This window comes from Spermophilus citellus, assembly GCF_964194105.1.
Source record: "Spermophilus citellus genome assembly, chromosome: 7".
In the NCBI taxonomy this organism is placed as follows: domain Eukaryota; kingdom Metazoa; phylum Chordata; class Mammalia; order Rodentia; family Sciuridae; genus Spermophilus; species Spermophilus citellus.
The window spans coordinates 107,040,529-107,062,280 of NC_138188.1; the positions used below are offsets into that span (position 1 = coordinate 107,040,529).

Here is a 21,752-nt window from a genome sequence, read left to right on the forward strand (position 1 = left end):
TTTGTATATAGCGTATATTCATGCCAATTCATGCTTTTATACATGTACTTTGATTTTTTTACATTATAATTCTTATTACACATATATACCACAATTTTTCATATCTGTTTATATATAAAGTATGTTGATACCCAATTCGAGTCTTCATACATGTACTTTGGATAATCACATTCCACTGGCCTTGTTAAATCCCTACCCCCTCCCTTTCCCTCCCACCCCTCTTCCCTATCTAGAATTCATCTAATCCCCCCATGCTCCCCACTCCCTACTCCACTATGAGTCAGTCTCCTTATGTCAGAGAAAACATTCGGCATTTGTCTTTTGGGGATTGGCTAACTACGCTTAGTATTATCTTCTCCAACGTCTCCATTTACCTGCAAAAGCCATGATTTTATTCTCTTTTAATGCTGAGAAAAATTCTGTTGTGTATATATGCCACATTTTTTTTATCCATTCATCCACTGAAGTGCATCTAGGTTGGCCCCACAGCTTAGCTATTGTGAATTGTGCTACTCTAAACATTGATGTGGCTGTGTTCCTGTAGTATGCTGTTTTTAAGTCCATTGGGTATAGTCTGAGGAGAGGATAGCTGGGTCAAATGGTGGTTCCATTCCCAGATTTCCAAGGAATCTCCATACTGCTTTCCATATTGGCTGTACCAATTTGCAGTCCCACCAGCAATGTATGAGTGTACCTTTTTCCCCACATCCTCACCAACATTTATTGTTGTTTGTCTTAATAATAGCTGTCATTCTGACTGGAATGAGATAATATCTTAGAGTAGTTTTGATTTGCGTTTCTCTGATTGCTAGAAATGATGACCATTTTTTCATGTATTTGTTGATTGATTGTATATCCTCTTCTGAGAAGTGTCTGTTCAGGTCCTTGGCCCATTTGTTGATTGGGTTATATATTTTTTTTTTGGTGCTTAGCTTTTTGAGTTCTTTATATATCCTAGAGATTAGTGCTCTATCTGATGTGTGAGCACATAATATCAGAAAACTTTCCAAAACATGAAGAATGAATAGGAAATCCAAAAATTTGCTCCCAGGATATGGGCTCTCTCTTCACCTCACAGATTGTTTTCTTTGCTGAGAAGAAACTTTTTAGTTTGATTCAATCCCGTTTATTGATTCTTGATTTTAATTCTTGCATTATAGGTGTCTTATTCAGGAAATTGGGGCCAATCCCACATGATGAAGATTAGGGCCTTCTTTTTCTTCTATTAGATACAGAGTCTCTGGTCTAATTCCTAAGTCCTTGATCCATTTTGAATTAAGTTGTGCATGGTAGGAGATAGGGGTTTAATTTCATTTTGTTGCATATGGATTTCCAGTTTTTCCCAGCAACATTTGTTGAAGATGCTATCTTTTCTCCAGTGCATGTTTTTTGGCACCTTTGTCTAATATAAGATAATTATAATTTTGTGGGTTAGTCTCTGTGTCCTCTATTCTGTACCATTGGTCTACCAGTCTATTTTGGTGCCAGTACCATAATGTTTTGTTACTATTGCTCTGTAGCATAGTTTAAGGTCTGGTATAGCGATGCCACCTGCTTCACTCTTCCTGCTAAGGATTGCTTTAGCTATTCTGGGTCTCTTATTTTTCCAGATGAATTTCATGATTGCTTTTTCTATTTCTAGGAGGAATACCATTGGGATTTTGATTGGAATTGCATTACATCTGTATAGTGCTTTTGGTAGTATGGTCATTTTGTATTAATTCTGCATATCCAAGAGCAAGGTAGATCTTTCCATCTTCTAAGGTCTACTTTGATTTCTCTCTTTGGGGTTCTGTAGTTTTCACTGTATAGATCTTTCACCTCTTTTGTTGATTCCCAAGTATCTTTTTTTTTTTTGAAGTTATTATGAATGGGGTAGTTTTCCTCATTTCCTTCTCAGAGGCTTTGTCACTGATATACACAAATGCCTTTGATTTATGGGTATTGATTTTATATCCTGCTACTTTGCTGAATTCATTTATTAGTTCTAGAAGTTTTCTGGTGGAGTTTTTTGGGTCTTCTAGGTATAGAATCATATTGTCAGCAAATAGTGCTAATTTAGGTTCTTCTTTTCCTATACATATTCCTTTGATTTATTTCGTCTAATTGCTCTGGCCAGTGTTTCAAGAATTATGTTGAATAGAAGTGGTGAAAGAGGGCATCCCTATCTTGTTCCAAATTTTAGAGGGAATGCCTTCAATTTTTCTCCGTTTAGAATGATGTTGGCTTGAGGCTTAGCGTAGATAGCCTTTATGATGTTGAGATATGTTCCTGTTATCCCTAGTTTTTCTAGTGTTTTGAACATAAAGGGGTGTTGTATTTTGTCAAGTGCTTTTTCTGAATCTATTGAGATGATCATATGATTCTTATCTTTAAGTCTATTGATGTGATGAATTACATTTATTGATTTCCATATGTCGAACTAACCTTGCATCCCTGGGATGAATCCCACTTGATCATGGTGCACAATCTTTTTGATATGTTTTTGTATTCGATTTGCCAGAATTTTATTGAGAATTTTTGCATCTATGTTTATTAGAGATATTGGTCTAAAATTTTCTTTCCTTGATGTGTCTTTGCCTGGTTTTGGAATCAGGGTGATATTGTCTTCATAGAATGATTTTGGAATTACTGCCTTTCTTTTTATATATTTTCTGAAATAAATTGAAGAGTATTGGTATTAGTTCTTCTTTAAAGTTCTTTCAGAGCTTGATGTATGTTGTTCCAGGATCTTCTAGCTTTTAGGGTCTGTGTTGAAAAATCTGCCGTTATCCTAATTGGTTTTCCCTGTATGTAATCTGATTCCTTTCTCTTGTGGCTTTTAAAATTATCTCCTTTTTCTGTATGTTGGGCATTTTCATTATAATGTGTCTTGGTGTGGATCTGTTGTGATTTTTGTACATTTGGCGTCCTGTAGGCTTCTTGAATTTGGATTTCCAATTCATTCTTCATGTTTGGAAAGTTTTCTGATATTATGTCCTTGAATAGATTGTTCATTCCTTTGGTTTGGACCTCTATGCCTTCCTCTATCCCAATAACTCTTAAATATGGTCTTTTTATGCTATCCCATATTTCTTGAATGTTCTGTTCGTGGTTTCTTATCATTTTCACTGTATGGTCTTTATTCTTTTCAAGATGATTTATTTTATCTTCATTGTCTGATGTCCTACCTTCTAAGTGGCCCACTCTGTTGGTGATGCTTTCCTTTGAGTTTTTAATTTATTATTTCTTTCATTTCAAGGATTTCTCTTTGGTTTTTTTTTTTTAGAACCTCTGTCTCTCTGTTGAGGTGATCTTTTGCTTCTTGGATTTGTTTCTGTAGCTTATTGTCGAAGTGATCTTTCACTGCCTGTATTTGTTCTCTTATGCCTTCTTTGAGATCCCAAAACATTTTAACCATGTATATCCTGAAATCTTTCTCTGTAATTTTTTTCTGCTCTAGCTGACAATATTTCTAATGATGTGTCTTCTTGATTTGTTTGTGTTACTTTCTTCCCTTGTCTTTTCATGTTGCTCATGTGTCTTCCTTTCCAGCTCTGTGGATCTGGTGTGTTATTGTTTTTACCCTATAGATTTGTAGTGCTCTTGTAGAGTTCCAAGATCTTTCTTTTGTGGGGAAGAACAATGTTAACGGATCCCAATATCAATAATACATCACCTGTGGACAAATTGTTGTTATTGAGACATTTACAGTTTAGTCTCAATGTCCAGAAATGTTGGATTCAATTATTATTTAAAATATAATCAGTAGTGAAAATAGTAAAATTTGGATGGTGAAGGAAGAAGAAGAGTAAAACAAAAAAGGGAAAGAAAGAAAAAGAGAAGAAAAAGGAAAAAAGAGCTTATGCAATTCCTCTATATTATATTATTCAGGTGACTCAGTCCTCAAAGTCCTATTTCATGCAAAGTTCTTGGTTTTACATATGTTGGGGATGTGAGGGCCAGAGGATAGATGGGTAGAAGAGACAGAAGAAGAAGGGAAAAAAAATACTCTTAGAGATCCATTTCTTTCTCTTCTCATCTAGTAGGTGGGGTTGTCTCATCTAGTAGGTGTCTCTGCCCTCAGGATGGTGTAGGTAATCAGGGTGTGAAGACTGGACCTGGTGTAGAGCCTCTGGAAGTGGGGAGTTCTGTCCACCAGTCCCAACAGGAAAATTGCACCTCATGGGTCTTTTTTTGTGACCAATCATCTGACTTGTGCCCTTGATACCGTCTCCCTCTCTTGCCTGTAGTTTTCCCAGATCCTGGTCCCTCTATTATTCTCCAGACTTTAGTCCCTTCCCCTCTCTTACTTATCAGGTCCCAACTACGGGACCTGTAACCCCCAGGCTCACACCAGGTGGGTGGCGCCCTGTTCACACTGCACTCCGGTCCAACTGAGAGCTATTTTTGTGTTGGGTGGTCACTGTGATGAGTTACCACTGCTTGGGGAGGGGATTGGTATTCAGATACCTGCTCAGGTGGTGACCCAATCTGATAGCCACACCCACCACAAAATGACAATGAAGGTTTTCCAAGATGGAATCGGTCTGCTTCCAGTGCTGGGGTGTCTGGTGATGTGGGAGAAGTTGGGGGATGGCCTTGTGCTGTGGATAGGTAGCAGCCATGTGACCTGCATGGGGAGAGGAACGCAGCCTGGAGTTCTGCAGAGGTACAGGATAGGTGGTTCTGCTAAGCCACTTGTGAGCCGTGGGTGAGCTAGAATTGTGTGCTTTGGGTCCAGAGTCTGGAGACTTACTCAAGTACTGAGGCTCTGATTTCTGTGCCGGTGGTCACAGCGCTGATGATTTCTGCAAAAATTCGCTGTATAGGGGTCCTCTCACACTGTTGATGTTGTATTCCGTCTAGGCGAGACCTTGTGGAGAAGCTGCCTGTCTGCTTTCTTGGTTTCATGCCACAGAGCAGTCAGTAACAGGACCTCCTCTATTCTGCCATCTTGGATCTCCCCTGTTACTTGTATTCTTGATTGTTTCCTTGCTGAATAGAGTAAGATAAAATCTCAGTGTAGTTTTGATTTGCATTTCTCTAATTGCTAGTGATATTGAACATTTTTTCATATACTTGTTGACCATTCGAATTTCTTCTGTGAAGTGCCTGTTCAGTTCCTTTGCCTATGTATTGATTGGGTTATTTTATTTTATTTATTTATTTATTTATTTTGGAGGAGTACTTTTTAGTTCTTTGTATGTCCTGGAGATTAAAGCTCTATCAGAGGTGCAGATGGCGAAGATTTTCTTCCATTCTGTAGGCTCTCTCTTCACTCTCTTTATTGTTTCCTTTGCTGTGAAGAAGCTTTTTAGATTGATACCATCCCATTTGTTGATTCTTGATTTTCCTTCTTGTACTTTAGGAGTCTTGTTGAGGAAGTCGGTTCCTAAGCTGACATGATAAAGATTTGGCCTACATTTTCTTCTAGTAGGTGCAAGGTCTCTGGTCTAGGTCTTTGATCCTCAGTGGCCTTAATTAAATTAAAGGTGGCTCCCCACTACACACACACACACACACACACACACACACACACGGACCTCCCACCCTACAGAGATTCCTGGCCTTTCTGGTTTATTCCTAGATACTTTATATATATATATATATATATATATATATATATATATATATATATATATATATATATATTTAAAAAAAAGCTATTTGAATGGTATCTAATTTTCATTACATTTTTACATTATATTTAAAGTTCATGTTAAATTTTTTACTCTGAGGTAATTGTAGATTTCCATGCAGTATAGGAAATAATAGAGAAAGATAACATGTACTGTTCACCCAGTTTCCCCAGTGATAACATCCTGCAAAAGTAGAGTATCACAGACAGAACACTGACGTTGATACAGAAAGGTTCCATCCCGCAAGGATCCCTCCTGTTGTCCTTTTACAGCCACGCTTACTCCTCTCCCACTTGACTCCTCAATTCCTAGAAAGTACTACTCTATTCTCTGTGACTACAACTTTGTTATTTCAAGAAGCTTATATAAGTAATATTTAGTACATAAAACTTTGGCCTTTTTTACTCGATGTAATTTTCTGGAGAGTAATCCAGGTTATTGGCTACATCACTAGTTCATTGCTTTCTATTGCTGAGCAGTATTCCATGGTATGGTTGTACCAGTTTACTTAACCATTTACTTGCTTAGTGATATCTGGGTTAGTTCTACATTTTGGCTTTTACTTAAAAGTTTCTATGAACCTTTGTATACAGGTTTTGTGTGAATGTAAGTTTTAATTTTCTGGGATAAATATGCAGCAGTGCATTTGCTGGATTGTAAGGTAGTAGTGGTAGTTTGGGATTGTTGTTGTTGTTTGTTTGTTTTTTTTTCTCCTACATTTATCAGTGTGGTTTTACCAATTTTTATTACCATGAGCAGTGCAAGTCATCCACTCTTTGTGCATCCTTGTCAGATTTTTGTGTTATCACTATGTTTTTATTTTAGTCCTTTTGATAGGTGTGTAGAGATATAATTCTGTGGAGGACACTTAGCAGTATCTAGTAAAGCTACAAATATACAAACGCTTTGACCTGGCAGTTGCACATTGGAATTGATCCTACGGGTGCACAGATGTGAAATGACTTTATAAGGTCAAAAGAGTAAAAGTTCATATGTATGGTTACATAAATTTATGATAAATCCACATCGTGGATACCATGCAGCTCTAAGAATGAACAAGGTATTTATGTACTGTTTATAGAAAGAGTTCTAAGAACTCTTCATTTTAAAAAAGCAAGGTTCAGGAGCTAGGGATTTAGCTCATGGTCGAGCATATTGCACAAGGTCCCCAGCCCTGAAAAAAATAGCAAAGTTCAGCAAATGTAGATTGGGAGGAAAATATACATATATTTGCATTGGACAGTTACCCACAAGATTGACAACATTGGTAATTATAAGAAGAGGAAAATAGAAGTAAAAGGGATATTTCCCCCCATATTTTTATAACTTTCAATTTTGAGCTACTTGAATTACATTGCCTATTTAAATATTTTCAACAGAAAACTTTAATAATAATAAAACAAAAATGAAATCTACTATCTAAAAATTTTCAAACTAGAAAATTGTACATTTCTTTTACTTTTCTTTTACAGCAATTTGAGATTTTTGATGATTGCTTTAGCATATGCTATCCCACTTGGTGTATTTGCTGGCTGGTCTGGAGTTCTGGATTTAATTTTAACGCCAGTGCATGTCAGCCAAGTAAGTAATTTTTTTTTATATGTAATAGGTACTTTAGTTCATTTAATTTATAAATACTGATTACATGTTCTTGGTTTTAGCTTGAAAGACTGAGTAAAATATTGTCCTAAATCACTGTTGCAAAATCAAGATTCTTGTGAAACAGTTTAAAACTTGATTTTGATAACAGCCATGAATTTTACATTTTTGGATGAAATTAATGATGTAATAAACAGAAATCTTTGTTGACCTCTTCATTTATCCTTGCTTTATACTTCATAGAGGAGAATATTCGTAAAGAAAATTATGGGGCTGGGGTTGTAGCTCAGGGGTAGACTGCTTGCCTAGCACTTGTGGGGCACTGGGTTCAATCATTAGCACCACATGAAAATATAAATAAATTCATAAATTTATGTATTGTGTATTGGAGTGTGTGTGTGTGTGTGTGTGTGTGTGTTGCTAGGGATTGAATCACTTTCTGTGTTCCATGATTTTTGACTGAGTGCTAAACATAGCATATGAAAAGGTGTAAAAGAACTTAACCTTCAAGATGATGTTATTTTCTTCCAGAGAGAATTTGTGAGGTATTTTTTTCTGACACAAATCACCTTAATCTAGTTTCAGGGATTGAGATCATTTAAGGCAAGGCTTTGGTCCCTCAGAGTGATCTTTTTCCAGTGCCCCTTACTCTTTGAAAATGGTCCTTCAGAGTGCCTGGTTGAAGTCTGTCATTGTTACAAGGCTACCTTACCTCAAGCAGGTCCCAAATTCATATTTTTTTAGGTCAATGAGGCTTATAATAATTTTTCACTCCCTCAGCCTCATTTTCTTCTTTTTTAAAATTTTTTTTTAAATTTTAATTTGTTATATATGTCAATAGAATGCATTACAATTCATATTACACATATAGTGCACAATTTTTCATGTCTCTGGTTGTACACAAAGTAGAGTCACATCCTTCATGTCTTCATACATGTACTTAGGGTAATAATGACCATCGCATTCTACCATCTTTCCTACCCCTGTGCCCCCTCCCTTCCCCTCCCTCCCCCTTTCCCCTTTGTCCTATCTAGAGTTCTTAGCCACATTTTCTGGAATCAGGAGACACCTCTAAATGGAAATTGTCTCCAAATACTAGGCATGTCTTTCTGGCTTTCCTTCTCATCCTACATCATGTTTTCATAATTCTGGATTACCCTGTGGAATCTCTCTTCAGATAGATTTTCCACCATATTTTTTAGTTCTCAGCCAGAATACTAATTCAAGTCACTACTGTACTTTTGTTAGTCCATCCAGGCCTTAGACTGGGTAATTTATAACAAGAGAAACTTATTTCTCCCTGATCTGGAAGCTGGGAAGTCCACAATCAAGGCACCAGCAGATTTGGTATATGAAGAGAGATGGCCCTTTGCCTCAAGCTGGAGCCTTCTTACTGTGTTCTCACATGGCAGAAGGGACAAGGCATTACCCTTTGACCTCTTTTATAAAGGGCACTAATTCTGTCCATGGAGGAAAAGTTCTCAGGACTTGATCATCTTCTAAAGCCCACCTCTTAATATTAAGACATTGATGACATTGGAAGTAAGTTCTAACGCATGAATTTTAGGATACCAACGTTCAGAACGTAGTGGTATTTTTACCATAAAAGAAATGCTTTATCTTAGTTTTCTAACCTGTTTTTCTGGACAGCAGGTATTCCAAGCTCAGTTCCGATAAGGAAAAATATAGTACCTGTTTAAATGGTGCTAATTTTGCATGTCTATGCTTTGTATTGTAAACCCTAGGAAGCCCTTTCAGGAATCTTTCGCTATACAAACACTGCCAGATACAGAGACCTTGAATTAAAGGTATTAAGGCAAAATTTTAATTAAAGCAAAGAAAAATTTTAATTATAAAATAGAATTTTATTAACCAGGATATCATGAAGAAAAGAGGCAAAATGCACAAACTGCAGAAGCAGCAGAACCACCAGCTCACAGAGGTTCTTAGCCAGGCACAAGACCCCACTCACCTAAAGGACAAGTGGGAATGTCTGTAGGGGCCTAATAGCATTAAGTAAACCTTAGACAATGGATATTAAATGCCCTGACATGAGAGGGGTAGTCCTACAGAGCCAAGAGTCCTCCTGCCCCAAATGCCAGTAGTATAAAAAATTCATGGTAATATAAGTTTCAGGATGTCATCTTTCTCCAAAGCATTGTTTGCTTCTGGTGGCAAACACTGTGAAAAAACCTCTGTGAAGCTCTCGTATTCCTTAGAGTACACTAAGCTGCTGTTCTCCCCATATTTTGAGACTTCATGAGAAGTTTCTCTTTCACATAGAATCTAGGACAGCATGCACAATGATCTAGGAACATTGGCCAAAGTTGGGACAATTCTTTTCCTAGTGCTGATATAGAGACTTGGATATTGCTTCTGTCCCCCAGGACCTTGTCATTATATGCATGTGTGCTTCTGGGTGACCACATTCAGACTGTAGTGGTGGGAAGGGAAAGAAAGCCTGGAGGAAACATATAGCTGTCTTCAGGTTCTATTCTAACCTGTAGGTGGCATACCCCGCTTCTGCTCACTTCCGTCAATGAGAACTTAGTCACATGGTCACATGTACCAGAAAGGAGTGGACACATATAATTTAGCCAAGTACCCAGATAGAAGAAGATAACATTTGAAAGATAGCTGGCAAACCCTGATACCAGTGTATGATTCAAAGTAATAAAAGATAAAAATTAGTTTGGATAACTCTCAAGTGCCAGGTCAAGTTTGAACTTTGTCCTGTAGCCAGAAGGACAGCTGGGGTAACTATCCTGGCAGTAGTGGGCAAAATAAATTGTGAGTACCATTTCAGAAGTTTTTACAGGAATATGGAAATGAGAAACAAGATACTAAGCAAGTATGTTGGCCCTGGGAAGGGAAAAGAGGAGAAACAAATGCAACAATGTTAAGAGACACAAACAGCAACTAATATGTATTGAACACTTTACATTTACTAACTGATCTGACTCTTAATAAGTGTATGTGGTGTGTGTGTGTGTGTGTGTGTGTGTCTGTGTGTGTGTGTTAATCCCCATTCTACTAGTATGGAAATTGAGGCTTAGAGTATGTCTGGGGTCAGAAGGCAAGTCATAATAGGAGTTACAGTTATATTTTATCTAAAGAAATTATAAAGTCAGCACACTATAGCAATACATATATACTTGTGTTTTTGGCAATGACCAAGTTATGGAGCCACAGTGGAATTTTGCTCAGCCATAAAGAATGAAATTGTATAATTTACAAGAAAATGGATGGAACTTGAGGGCATTATGTTAAATAAAATAAGCCAGACTTAGAAAGTCAAAGGGTCATATGTCTTTTTTCTTATGTGGAATTTAGAGAAAAGAAAGGAAAAAGCAAAGGATCAAGGATCTCATGAAATTAGAAGGGAGACCAGTAGAGTAGGAGAGGGTGTTCTGGTCAGCTTTTGCATCACTCTTACCAACATACCTGACAAGAGCAGTGAAGAGGAAGAAAAGGTTTATTTTGGCTCACAGTTTCAGAGGTTTAATCCATGTTAGGCTGACTCTACAGCTGTAGGCCCAAGGTGAGGCAGAACATCATGGTGGAAAGGTGTGAAGGAGGAAAGCAGCTCAGGATGGCAACCAAGAAGCAGAGGGAGAGCTCCACTCACCAGGGACAAAATATAAACACCAAAGTCACACTCCCAATGACCTACTTACTCCAGCCACACTTTACCTGCCAACAGCTACTGCCCACTTAATCCATCAGTGGATTAATACACCGATTAGGTTGTACCTCTCATAATCTAACCATTTTACCCCTGAAAATTCTTACATTATCTCACACATGAGATTTTGGGGGACACCTCAACTAAACCATATAATAGAAGAGGGTAAGGGGGAGGGAAAGAAGGGAGGAGAAAGGGAGATACTAGGAAATGAAATTATTTATCCCACTAATATGCATAATTGTCATTCACCAATTTAAATTAATTTTTTAAAAGAGTTAAAGTACATGAGTGATGAGGAAATGTAGCAGGATTTGTAGATTGCCCTGAAAGAGTGTGGCCATGAAGAATATCAGATAAATAGAGAAGCATCATTGGGCAATAACAACAGTCGACATTTATTGAGTACTTCCTGTGTGCTGGCCATTGACCTTAGTCCTGTATACTCATTATCTCACTGCATCCATTTTATAAGTAAGAAGACATAATTTGCCCAGAATGACAAAGCTAGTAAATGGCAGGGATGGAAAATGTTTAGTCAAGGGAAGAATATTCTTTATACTTGAACCCAACTCAGCTTCTCTTTCTCTATCCACTCTCTTGCTCAGCCACATATTTCTCCCTCCCTCCCTCCTTCTCTTTCAGTACATTTTTAGATATTGCCAAACATTTTAGCCCCTAATTATTTCCTAATAGTTTCATGTATGCTGGTGATATTTAAACTTTTTTTTTTTAACTCAGTGATCATTTCCTCTCCTTTTCCCATTGTCTTAAGCATTCCTAGTACAATGAAGAACATAATGGAAAATATATTTAATGACATTGATTACTTGGTTGCTTTAAACATTCCAATAAAAAATTAATCAAGGACATACTTACATTAGTTTATGTTAATCAGCTACATGTGAATCCTTTCATTTTGTCCATTTTCTTAAATGATATTTCCCAGATCTGTTGCCAATTGGCTGTTAACACATTGTTCATAAAGGTTTTCTTTTTCATTTTCTAAATTGCAACATGAAAGTCTTGCCTGAAATGTATCTGCTGCTTGATTAACAGGTAGATGCTGGCTGGATTGGATTTTGGTCCATAGTTGGAGGCTGTGTTGTTGGAATAGCTATGGCAAGGTAAGAATATTTTATATCAAATGTGAGTGGACAGAAGAGCAGGAAAAGCCCAAAGAGAAATAGGCTCTCCTAAAGAAACATTAAAACTCAGGAGAAAGTAGAACTGGCAAAGGTTGGAAAAGGGCACTTGTTTAGGCTATAAGAAATTCACTTGAATGAATAGAATTTACTGCTACAGGAATCCTTCTCAGGTGTAGTTCTTCCTAAAATGTTTTTTGCAGATCAGAAATGTATTTCCAGTGTAATTAAGCTGTCTCTCTCCGTATTGTTAGAGAGAAACATCTCCATGAAACCCAAAGAAAGGTAAATCAATAGTTAACAAGAATAAGAAAGAATTGAATAATTTATAAGAGCATCTCTAGAACTTTTCATAAGAAGGCAATCTCCCAGTAGCAGATATGTGTTTCTGGTTTTTTATGGCAGGTATGTCCCTATGGGATTTTTGATGAAAAATGTTCATGTAGGTTTCCAGTTTCATCAAACTCCTTTTGATCTTAACCTATTATGACAACACATTTTTAGAATGAATCAGAAGGAAAAGTGTCTGTTTCATTTATTCTAAAAAAGAAAAGGATGGAAATGTCACTCTTAGGTTGCTACCTATAAAACTACTCTTGGTGTTTCCAAAGAGAGAGTATTCCTTCAACTCCCAAGTCATTTAAAAATTAGACAATCAACTTTGCCAGGAAGAAGAGAATCTAATTACATATTTGGGATAATCAAATAAAATGTGTAAATCACCTCAGTAACTAAATACTTAAACATAATTGACACAGATAATATATCTAGACCTTACAGTTTGCATAGTGTTTCTGGGATAATGAAAGAATAAATTGATACCATAACTCCTAAATTTTCTTTATTTGAGGTTTGTATAAACTAGGAAATTATAAGAATAAAATCTAAAGGCTAAAGAAACAGGATAGAAAGTATTATTTTTAGGAAATCACTGGTAATAAAGAACATTGACCTGCACATTTTGACAAGAGTCATACCTAATTTTTCTAATTAAATCTCTAAGTAGATTATAGTGAATTTTCATTAATCAAATCCTATTCTGAGCACCAAATAGGTCAAAGAGGGAATAAGAAATGACATCTCACATGCTTCTCTTTATTTTCTTTCTACAACTCTTTAATTTTTAACTGCAGATAGATTCATTTAGGGGGTTAAATTATAATGAAGACATTTTGCTTTTTTAATTTGTTGAAATGGAAGTTCTAAAAAGTGCTTCTCTTATTCTGGGTTCAGAAATCAAATTTTAGTTATTTACAATGCCTAAAATTAATTTTTGAAATTATTTTCAGAAGACCGGGGCTGTGGCTCAGTGGTAGAGTGCTTGCCTAGCACATGTGAGGCTGGGTTCAATCTTTAGCACCCCATAAAAATAAAAAATGAACAAATAAAATAAAGTTTGCTATCCATCTACAACTAAAAAAAATTATTTTCAGAACCCCATTTTTCAAGGATTCCCTAGAATGGAATTTCCTTACAGACATGAGTGCTTTGGGTAGTTTTTTGTAATGATGTTGCTAAAGACCACTAATAAAGGTATATTTTGGTCCTTATATTCTTCATGGTGGTATCAGCCATTTGAAAGGACAGTGCCCTCAAAAAACAGCAGACCCAGCTGGGGCTGTAGCTCAATGGCAGAGCACTTGCCTAGCACATGTGAGGCACTAATTTGATCCTCAGCACCACATTAAAAAAAAAATAAGTTAATAAACAAAGATATTGTGTGTCCTTCTACAACTAAAAAAAATATTTTAAAAAAAGAGCAGACCACTGTGGTCAGTTTATTCTTATATGATCAGGTTCTATAAAACTTTCTTGCAGTTCAACTGTGATTTGTACCTGAACACTGTTTCAGTCTCTTATATCTTGTCACCTGCCTCACTGATGAGGAAGTTTATTTAGCACCCAGAATGTAAATTTGAAAGTGTTCAGCCAGCTTGGATTAAGACCAAGTGTTTTGCATTTTTTTGAGGGACATTTCTCTCAATCTGTGGAACCTTTTACAGAGTACACAGAATTTTCTGCTTCTGAATTGTTATATGAGAATGAACTTGTCACTGAGCAAAAGTGCATCCATTTTTCATACCAAAAGATGGCATCAGCTCTCACAGGAGAGTTTTTACTAACAAACATGATTAACCATATCATGTTAAATAAGTGTAAAACACAGGATAATATAGAAAGTGTTACAAAGTACAGCCACATAATTACAACAGAGATTATAAATCTGTTTTTAAAATTTCAAAGTGAAAAGAACATGGGAAATGTCATATTGGGGACAGGATCAATTTTTCTGTCAATAAGAGGAGCATCCTTTCTGAAGGATGAAGTAAATGGTATAGAGGCACAGTCAGAGGATTGTGCCTTAAACGTTTAACAGTCTGCATGTGAGGAAAAGCAATTGGCAAATGGAAAGTTTTTTTGGCATGCTATTTAGTTTCATGTTGATTCTGGGAAAAGGTAATGATTTGAGAATTTAAAATGCTACAAAAGTTCCAAACTTCATAGAATATTCAGTGTTCCTAGATGCTGTATTCTTGCTTTTCGGAAACTTACAGTCTAGTGGGGATAAATAAATAAATAAACAAATGCAAAAATAAAACAATTTCCAAAAGAAAAATAAATACTATAGAGAAAAAAAGCAAAATGTGGATCCAGGATGGGGAGGACTCAGTGAGCCTGGAGAGCCTTGTTGAACTGAGACCTGAATGAGCTGAAGGATAAGCAGAAGAGCCAGGTGAGGGTCTGGGAACACCAGCATTCCAGGCAGATAGGACAAGTGCAAAATATACCCATTACTGTGGGAAGCAACTTTAGCATGTATGAGAAACAGAAATACAGCCATCCAACCAGAGCATAGCGAGGAAAGGGGGAACAGGCAGATCATGTCACTTAAAACCTCAGAGGCTCTGGTGTAGGCACTTGTGTGTATTCTCTGAGCCTGAATTTTGGGAGAGCCATCTTTGCAAGTTTATGTCAACAAAATAGCCTATTTTCTAAAACTGGGATAATGTGTGTTCATTGTAGAATTTTTTTTTTTTTTTTAATAAAGATGGCTGGTCCAACAAAGCGTCCAACGAAATTTTTTTTTTTTTTAAAGAGAGAGTGAGAGAGAGGGGGACAGAGAGAGAGAGAATTTTAACATTTATTTATTCTTAGTTCTCGGCGGACACAACATCTTCGTTTGTATGTGGTGCTGAGGATCGAACCCGGGCCGCACGCGCGCTAGGCGAGCGCGCTACCGCTTGAGCCACATCGCCAGCCCCCATTGTAGAATGTTTTAAAAGTATAGAATATATAAATAAAATTAAAGTTACATTGAAAAACTCAGAATCCATCCTATGAGTTATAGATCCCAAAGATGACATTTTATGTTTAATAAGGAAAAAAAAATATAAAGTAACATCATAAATACAAGAAAATATGTCAATTAAAAAACAAAGATATAGCTAGTTTTTAAATAAAGCATGGGGAATTCTTTGCATTGTTTAAGGAAAGCATGTTCTTAAGTGTTATTTATAAAAATTAAAGGTTCAGATAGAATTAATAGAACAGTGTTTCTTTTCAGGTTTGCAGATTTTATCCGGGGTATGCTGAAGCTAATTCTTCTCCTCCTATTTTCTGGGGCTACACTGTCATCCACATGGTTCACCCTGACCTGTTTGAACAGTATCACACACCTGCCTTTGACTACAGGTGAGCACAGGCTATTTTTGAAGTTTGAATAAATATTTTTAGTTCATGGAAGTAAACATTCTCTGATAGTAGGACTTTTTTTGCTTTCCATTTATTAAATACACAATGATTTTCCTTGTTCAATCATCCTGCCATCATTCCATCTAAAAGGAGCCCAAGAAATAATTAAAAATATTTTAATTGGTATTCTGCATATGAAAAAGAAGTATATTCTTTGGTCAAAACTCATATAATATGAAAAGCTGATTTTTTAAAAAATTCATATCAGAGCATAATACAAAGATTTTATGATCTTTATAATAATTATTATATAATAAACAAAACAAGGTCAAAAACCTAAGATATTAAATGTTTTTGAACCAACACCTATAACTGTATTTTATATTTGGCTTTCTTTATTAGTACAAAAACAAAGCTTACTGAACATACCTGTTCAAAGTATGTTATAGCCAATTTTCTTAGCTCATCTAGTTTCCAAAACACTCATAGTTGCTGTTCTTTATATGATTATCATTACTATGAATTCAGCCTCTGTTCTCTATTGCTATTCTAAGTTACATAAATTTAGTGACTTAGCATGACTTTATTATCTTATGTATCTGTGGGTTGGAAGGAGATTCACCATTGGTCTTCCTGGGCTAAAATCAAAGTGTGGGTAGACTAAGGGAAAAACCTGTTTCCTCACCTTTTCTAGCTTCTAGAGGTAACTCCCTATTCCTGACTTATGATCTGTCCTCCATTGTCAAAGACAGCAGGAGGAGGCCAAGTCCTGTCACACTGCTCCCTACCTTTCTCCCATAGTCTGTCTCCCTGTCCCCTCTCCCTTCTTCTCTTCTCTCCTCTTCTGCCTTCCTTTCTCAGCTCCTTATTCCACTTTTAAGGTATCAATTGTGATTGATTACACTGAGCCCTCTTAGATAATCCAGGATAATCTCTCAGTTTTAAACTCAGCTGATGAGCAGCCATGATTTCACCTCAGCCTCAATCCCCTTTGCCATGTAAGACAATTTATTCACAAATTCCAGTGTGAATGTTTTTGTGGGAGAGGGGACATTATTCTGCCAATCCAGGATCTCTTTAAATTACTATGACAGATTATTCTCTAAATCCAGGGTACTCTGTTATTGCTTTTTCCTTTCTTCTAACAAATGACTACTTAAGTAAGTATTTTTAATTCCATTTGCAAGTTAATAGTCACCTTTTGGATTAAGTATTAAAGGATTTTTGTTGTAAAGTAGATTGTATGATTAAAGGTCATAACAAGCATTCATATGAATAGAAACAAATAAGAATCTGAAGGTAGCTCCATTGGAACCCAGTGGCATGTACATTCCATGGGAGTCCATGAGAAAGAGAGTTTTTTTTGTCTCTGTATAACTAAGGACTATGTGTCCCAATTTGGATCTCTGCTTTTGTAGAACAGAACCAATAGTTTACACTTCAGAGACACATCTTTCAAAGACAGCCATTTCTTTGGGGGTTCCTACCACTTTTACAAAGATAAATAGGGCAATGGGACCAGGTTACCTTAGACCCTCAGTGGCCAGACTACACCAAACCAGCTGTCCTGAGTACTGCAGCAAAGTCAATGGAACCTCTCTGCTCCAAAGAAGTTCCCAGTGTCAGCAGTAGACTATGCTGCATTCTTTTTGATAACACATTGTACACATATTTTTGCAAAGTTAGTTTTTTGGTAATTGCTGTGATAAAAAGCACAAAATCAGTGTAAAACAGGAAATGAGGGTGGTGGTACTCAATTCAGTTCCAAATTTGAGAAGTTGTACAATGCTCAACAGATGCACACATCCCATTATTAAGTAATGTGGTCATTTAGGAATGATGGGGCTGTGGTTGTATGTAGCTCAGTGGTAGAGTGCTTGCCTAGTATGTGTGAGGCACTGGGTTTGATCTTCAGCATCACATAAAAATAAATAAAATAAAGGTATAAAAAATAAAATAACAGGGCTGGGATTGTGGCTCAGTGGTAGAGCACTTGCCTGGCACTCATGAAACACTGGGTTTGATCCTCAGCACCACATAAAAAATAAATATTGTGTCCATTAATAATTTTTTAAAATTTAAATACAATAACATAAAAAACTTATAAATTTTTCTATGAATTTTTTATTTATATATGACATTGGAATGCATTATAATTCTTATTATACACAATTTTTTATATCTCTGGTTGTATACAAAGTATATTCACACCAATTTGTGTCTTCATACATGTACTTTGGAAAATAATGTCTATCACATTGGAGTTAGAGAAGATAATGCTAAGTGAAGTTAGGCAATCCCAAAAATCCAAATGTCAAATGTTTTCTCTGATATAAGGAGGCTGATTCATAGTGGGGTAGGGAAGAGAAGCATGGGAGGAATAGATGAACTCTAGATAGAAATGATGGTAAAAACACTTAAATTCTTAAGAACGAAATAAAACTGTCTTTCTCTCAGTTTATGGGTATTACTTTTCAAATGGCTAGTTAATTGTTAGGACACATATATTTATTAAATTGTTGGGGCCTAACTGTATAATTAACAGAAATGTTACCTACTTCTTTTGGCCTTGGCACACCTTGAAAAAATTACTGGAACACTAAGAATGAAGAAGATTTAGAATCCTCTGCTTATCCCATCCTGCCTGCAGTCCTCTCTTCAGTATGCACATTGCTTTGCCTGAGAAGTAATAATTAGACACACCGTGCATTATTTATATGCCAATGTGCCTACATTGGTGTTTTGAGCAATTGTAGCAAGTATTTTTCTGGGCCACAAATTTTTAAATTTTTATTCCAGTATAATTTTATAATTTAGCAGTTGGACGACATTCTGGTAGAACAGTTTTAGTTTACAACTCTTCTTATCCATGGCATTACACTTAGATTTTCTCATGGTACTGTATGTCAAGAAAGCATCTGTGAATTTTACAAGAACATAATTGTGAGTACATGATGAACAGATTTCTTTCTTTTGAATTAAGTGTAGAATATTCAGTATAAGATAGTTTATTCATTAAAATTTAGCTGTTTTCAATTTAACATGACAGAATTAACAGTTTTGTCTCTGAGTGAAGGCTTTAGTAAATATAATTTCCTACTACCTCCATGTTTGTCTGAGTTAGTGTAGTGACCATGTTTTTCTTTTACAGGAAAAGTATATTTGAAAACTCTATGTCTTTTTAAATCTTGAAAGAACATTGGTGTGATTGGCCCTGGTCAAGACCATGTTTTCCCAGTCTGTTGTTGAAAATAATTATGTTGGATAATAAGAAAAGCAGAATTTTAAATTAAATCAAGGCCAGAATTGAAAGGTTGAGTTTGATGTGACCATCTTAACTTTTAGGAGATTTATAAATTTTCCTGTCATTTTCAATTTCAGGTCAGTTTTTGAATGTCACTTAAATATTTCTGAAATTTATAGTTTTAATTTATCAATGCACTGGGTGAAGAATTAGATTAGTTCATTTCCTTCTCTAAATTGTCATATCTTTCCTGATAGTAGTTATTTGAGTTTATGTCTTATTCTTCCTACCAGTCTGAACATAGGAGCATGGATTTGTACCTTATACATTCTGCCCTCCACTCTGGTATTGAGTACAGACCCTAAGGAATCAATGAATGAATGGAGTGTGTTACCTGCATTTGAGCCCTAGTAAATAGGACTTAACTGCTAGTGGTGGTCAGCAACCACAGTGTCTCTTCATTATTCAGCACTAGGTACAGGAAGGCAAAAATGGCACATTTTAGTGGAATAATGGAGAATTTTTTTTAATTTTTTTTTTTTAGTTGTAGATGGACACAATATCTTCTTTATTTTTTTTATTTTTATTTGTGTGTGTGTGTGTGTGTGTGTGTGTGTGTGTTACTAAGGATTGAACCCTGTGCCTCATAGGTGCTAGGTATGCACTCTACCACTGAGCCACAACTCCAGCCCAACAATGGAGAATTTGAATAAATCTATCACAAACACTCTCACTGCCTTTGTAAAAATCTGATCTAATTCCTTTTAAGTGAAAGAGGTTTCATGAAAGGAAACTTCCTACGAAATCTAATTATAGACAAATTAGATCTTTAGGTTGCTATTTAAAGTCAGAAATGGCAAATTCATGTTTCTTTTTTACTGATCATTATTACTTTAATCAGGAAAATATCTAGTCTTTTTCCTCTTTCTTATTGTAAATTTTTATATATCAGAAGAATCCACATGAAAAGTGTTTGAGATACATTTCTGTGCCACATAACACTGTTTCAGTCAAAAACAGACAATATATATGATAGTGGTCCCATAATAGGACATCACCTGGTGATATCTCAGTTGCCTAACTTTGTGTCATACACTCTAATGTTCATACTGCAAAAATCATCTAATGATGCATTTCTCATAACATGCCCCATAATTAAGCAATGCATGACTGTACATGCATGATTGTAACTGTTAACATAATATATTAAAAGCTAATAAAAAGTCGAGAGTACTTTTTTCCCACATCCTTGCCAACATTTATTATTGCTTGTGTTCTTGATAATTGCCATTCTGACCAGAGTGGGAGGAAATCTTAAGAGTAGTTTTGATTTTTCATTTCTCTAATTGTTAGAGATGATGAACATTTTTGCATGTTTCTTGATCAGTTGTATTTCTTCCTCTGTAAAGGGTCTGTTCAATTCCTTAGCCCATTTATTGATTGGGTTATTTAGTTTTTTTTTTTTTTTTTGGTGTTAAGTTCTTTCAGTTCTTTATATACCTTGGAGATTAGTGGTAAATATTTTTTTCCATTCTTTAGGCTCTCACATCATGTTTTGATTGTTTCCTTTGCTGAAAAGAAGCTTTTTAGTTTTAATTCATCCTATTTATTGATTCTTGATTTTACTTCTTGCGCTTTAGGAGTCTTATTGAGGAAGTCAGGTCCTAAGCCAACATGATGTGCCTCAGTCTTGGCTGGGCACAAAATCACGAGCCACTCACAGCTTTGTAGATTCAAACAGCAATTCTTTATTCCCGAACTCACACCGGCCTCTACATACATGTTCTGGGGAAATCAAAGTTCTGCCCGCCCAATTCACGTCCCAAATACTTTCTCCAATTCCACAAGAACTCAACGGGAACTCAGGCAGCAGGATATGCCCTATTCCCAGCAGCAGTAACCTTAAACCTGGAACTGCCTTAAATCCAGATTGTCCTAAACCGGGAACGCCCTAAACCCAAATTATCCTAAACCGGGATACTTCCTAAAACCTGCAGGATATACCCTAAACCTGGATCCATCCTCATCCTTGAGCAGGGTCACCTTTCTCAAACACACATGCAATGTCACAGCGAATTTCCAAGGCAAGTCCATTTAACATGGGGTACGCTGGCAAGGAAATTTCGATGCGTCATTCCTACTTGGCAATGGCCCTCAGCATCGATGAAGATTTGAGTTTACTTTATCTTCTTCTATTAGTTACAGGATCTTTGTTCTAATGTCTAAGTCTTTGATCCATTTTGACTTGATTTTTGTGCAGGGTGAGAAATAGAAGTTCAATTTCATTCTGCTACATATGGATTTCCAGTTTTCCCAGCACTATTTGTTGAATAGGCTATCTTCTCCAATATGTTTTTGGCGCCTTTGTCTAGTATGAGATAACCATATTTATGTGGCTTTGTCTCTGTGTCTTCTGTTTTGTACCATTGGTCTGTGTGTCTATTTGGGTACCAATATCCTGCTGTTTTTGTTACTATTGCTCTGTAGTATAGTTTAAGGTCTGGTCTAAATTAGTTTTGTTCAACCTGTGTTATTAAGTACTACTGTTATCTCATTAAACTACTTATTGCAATCTTCCTGTAGACCACTGATCTTTTCTTTTAATTTGTTCTAATTAGTTCTATATGACAACAGAATGCATTTTGACACATTGTACACAAATGGAGTACAACTTCTCATTCCTCTGGATGTACATAATGCAGACACACATGACACCAGTCACGCACCATATACGGATATAGGGTAATAATGTCCATCTCATTCTA

General features: G+C 36.1%; 1 protein-coding gene across 3 annotated transcripts in view; it reads left to right on the forward strand.

Annotated features, from left to right (window-relative positions):
* The window catches only part of SLC49A4 (solute carrier family 49 member 4), a 130,074-nt gene that overhangs the window by 61,463 nt on the left and 46,859 nt on the right, over window positions 1–21,752 (forward strand). For all 3 annotated transcript variants that reach the window (XM_081302822.1, XM_081302821.1, XM_081302823.1), the window contains exons 5-7: window positions 7,094–7,202; window positions 11,965–12,032; window positions 15,616–15,743. In XM_081302822.1, coding sequence (XP_081158948.1) covers window positions 7,094–7,202; window positions 11,965–12,032; window positions 15,616–15,743 — 305 coding nt within the window. The remainder of the gene's footprint in view (window positions 1–7,093; window positions 7,203–11,964; window positions 12,033–15,615; window positions 15,744–21,752) is intronic.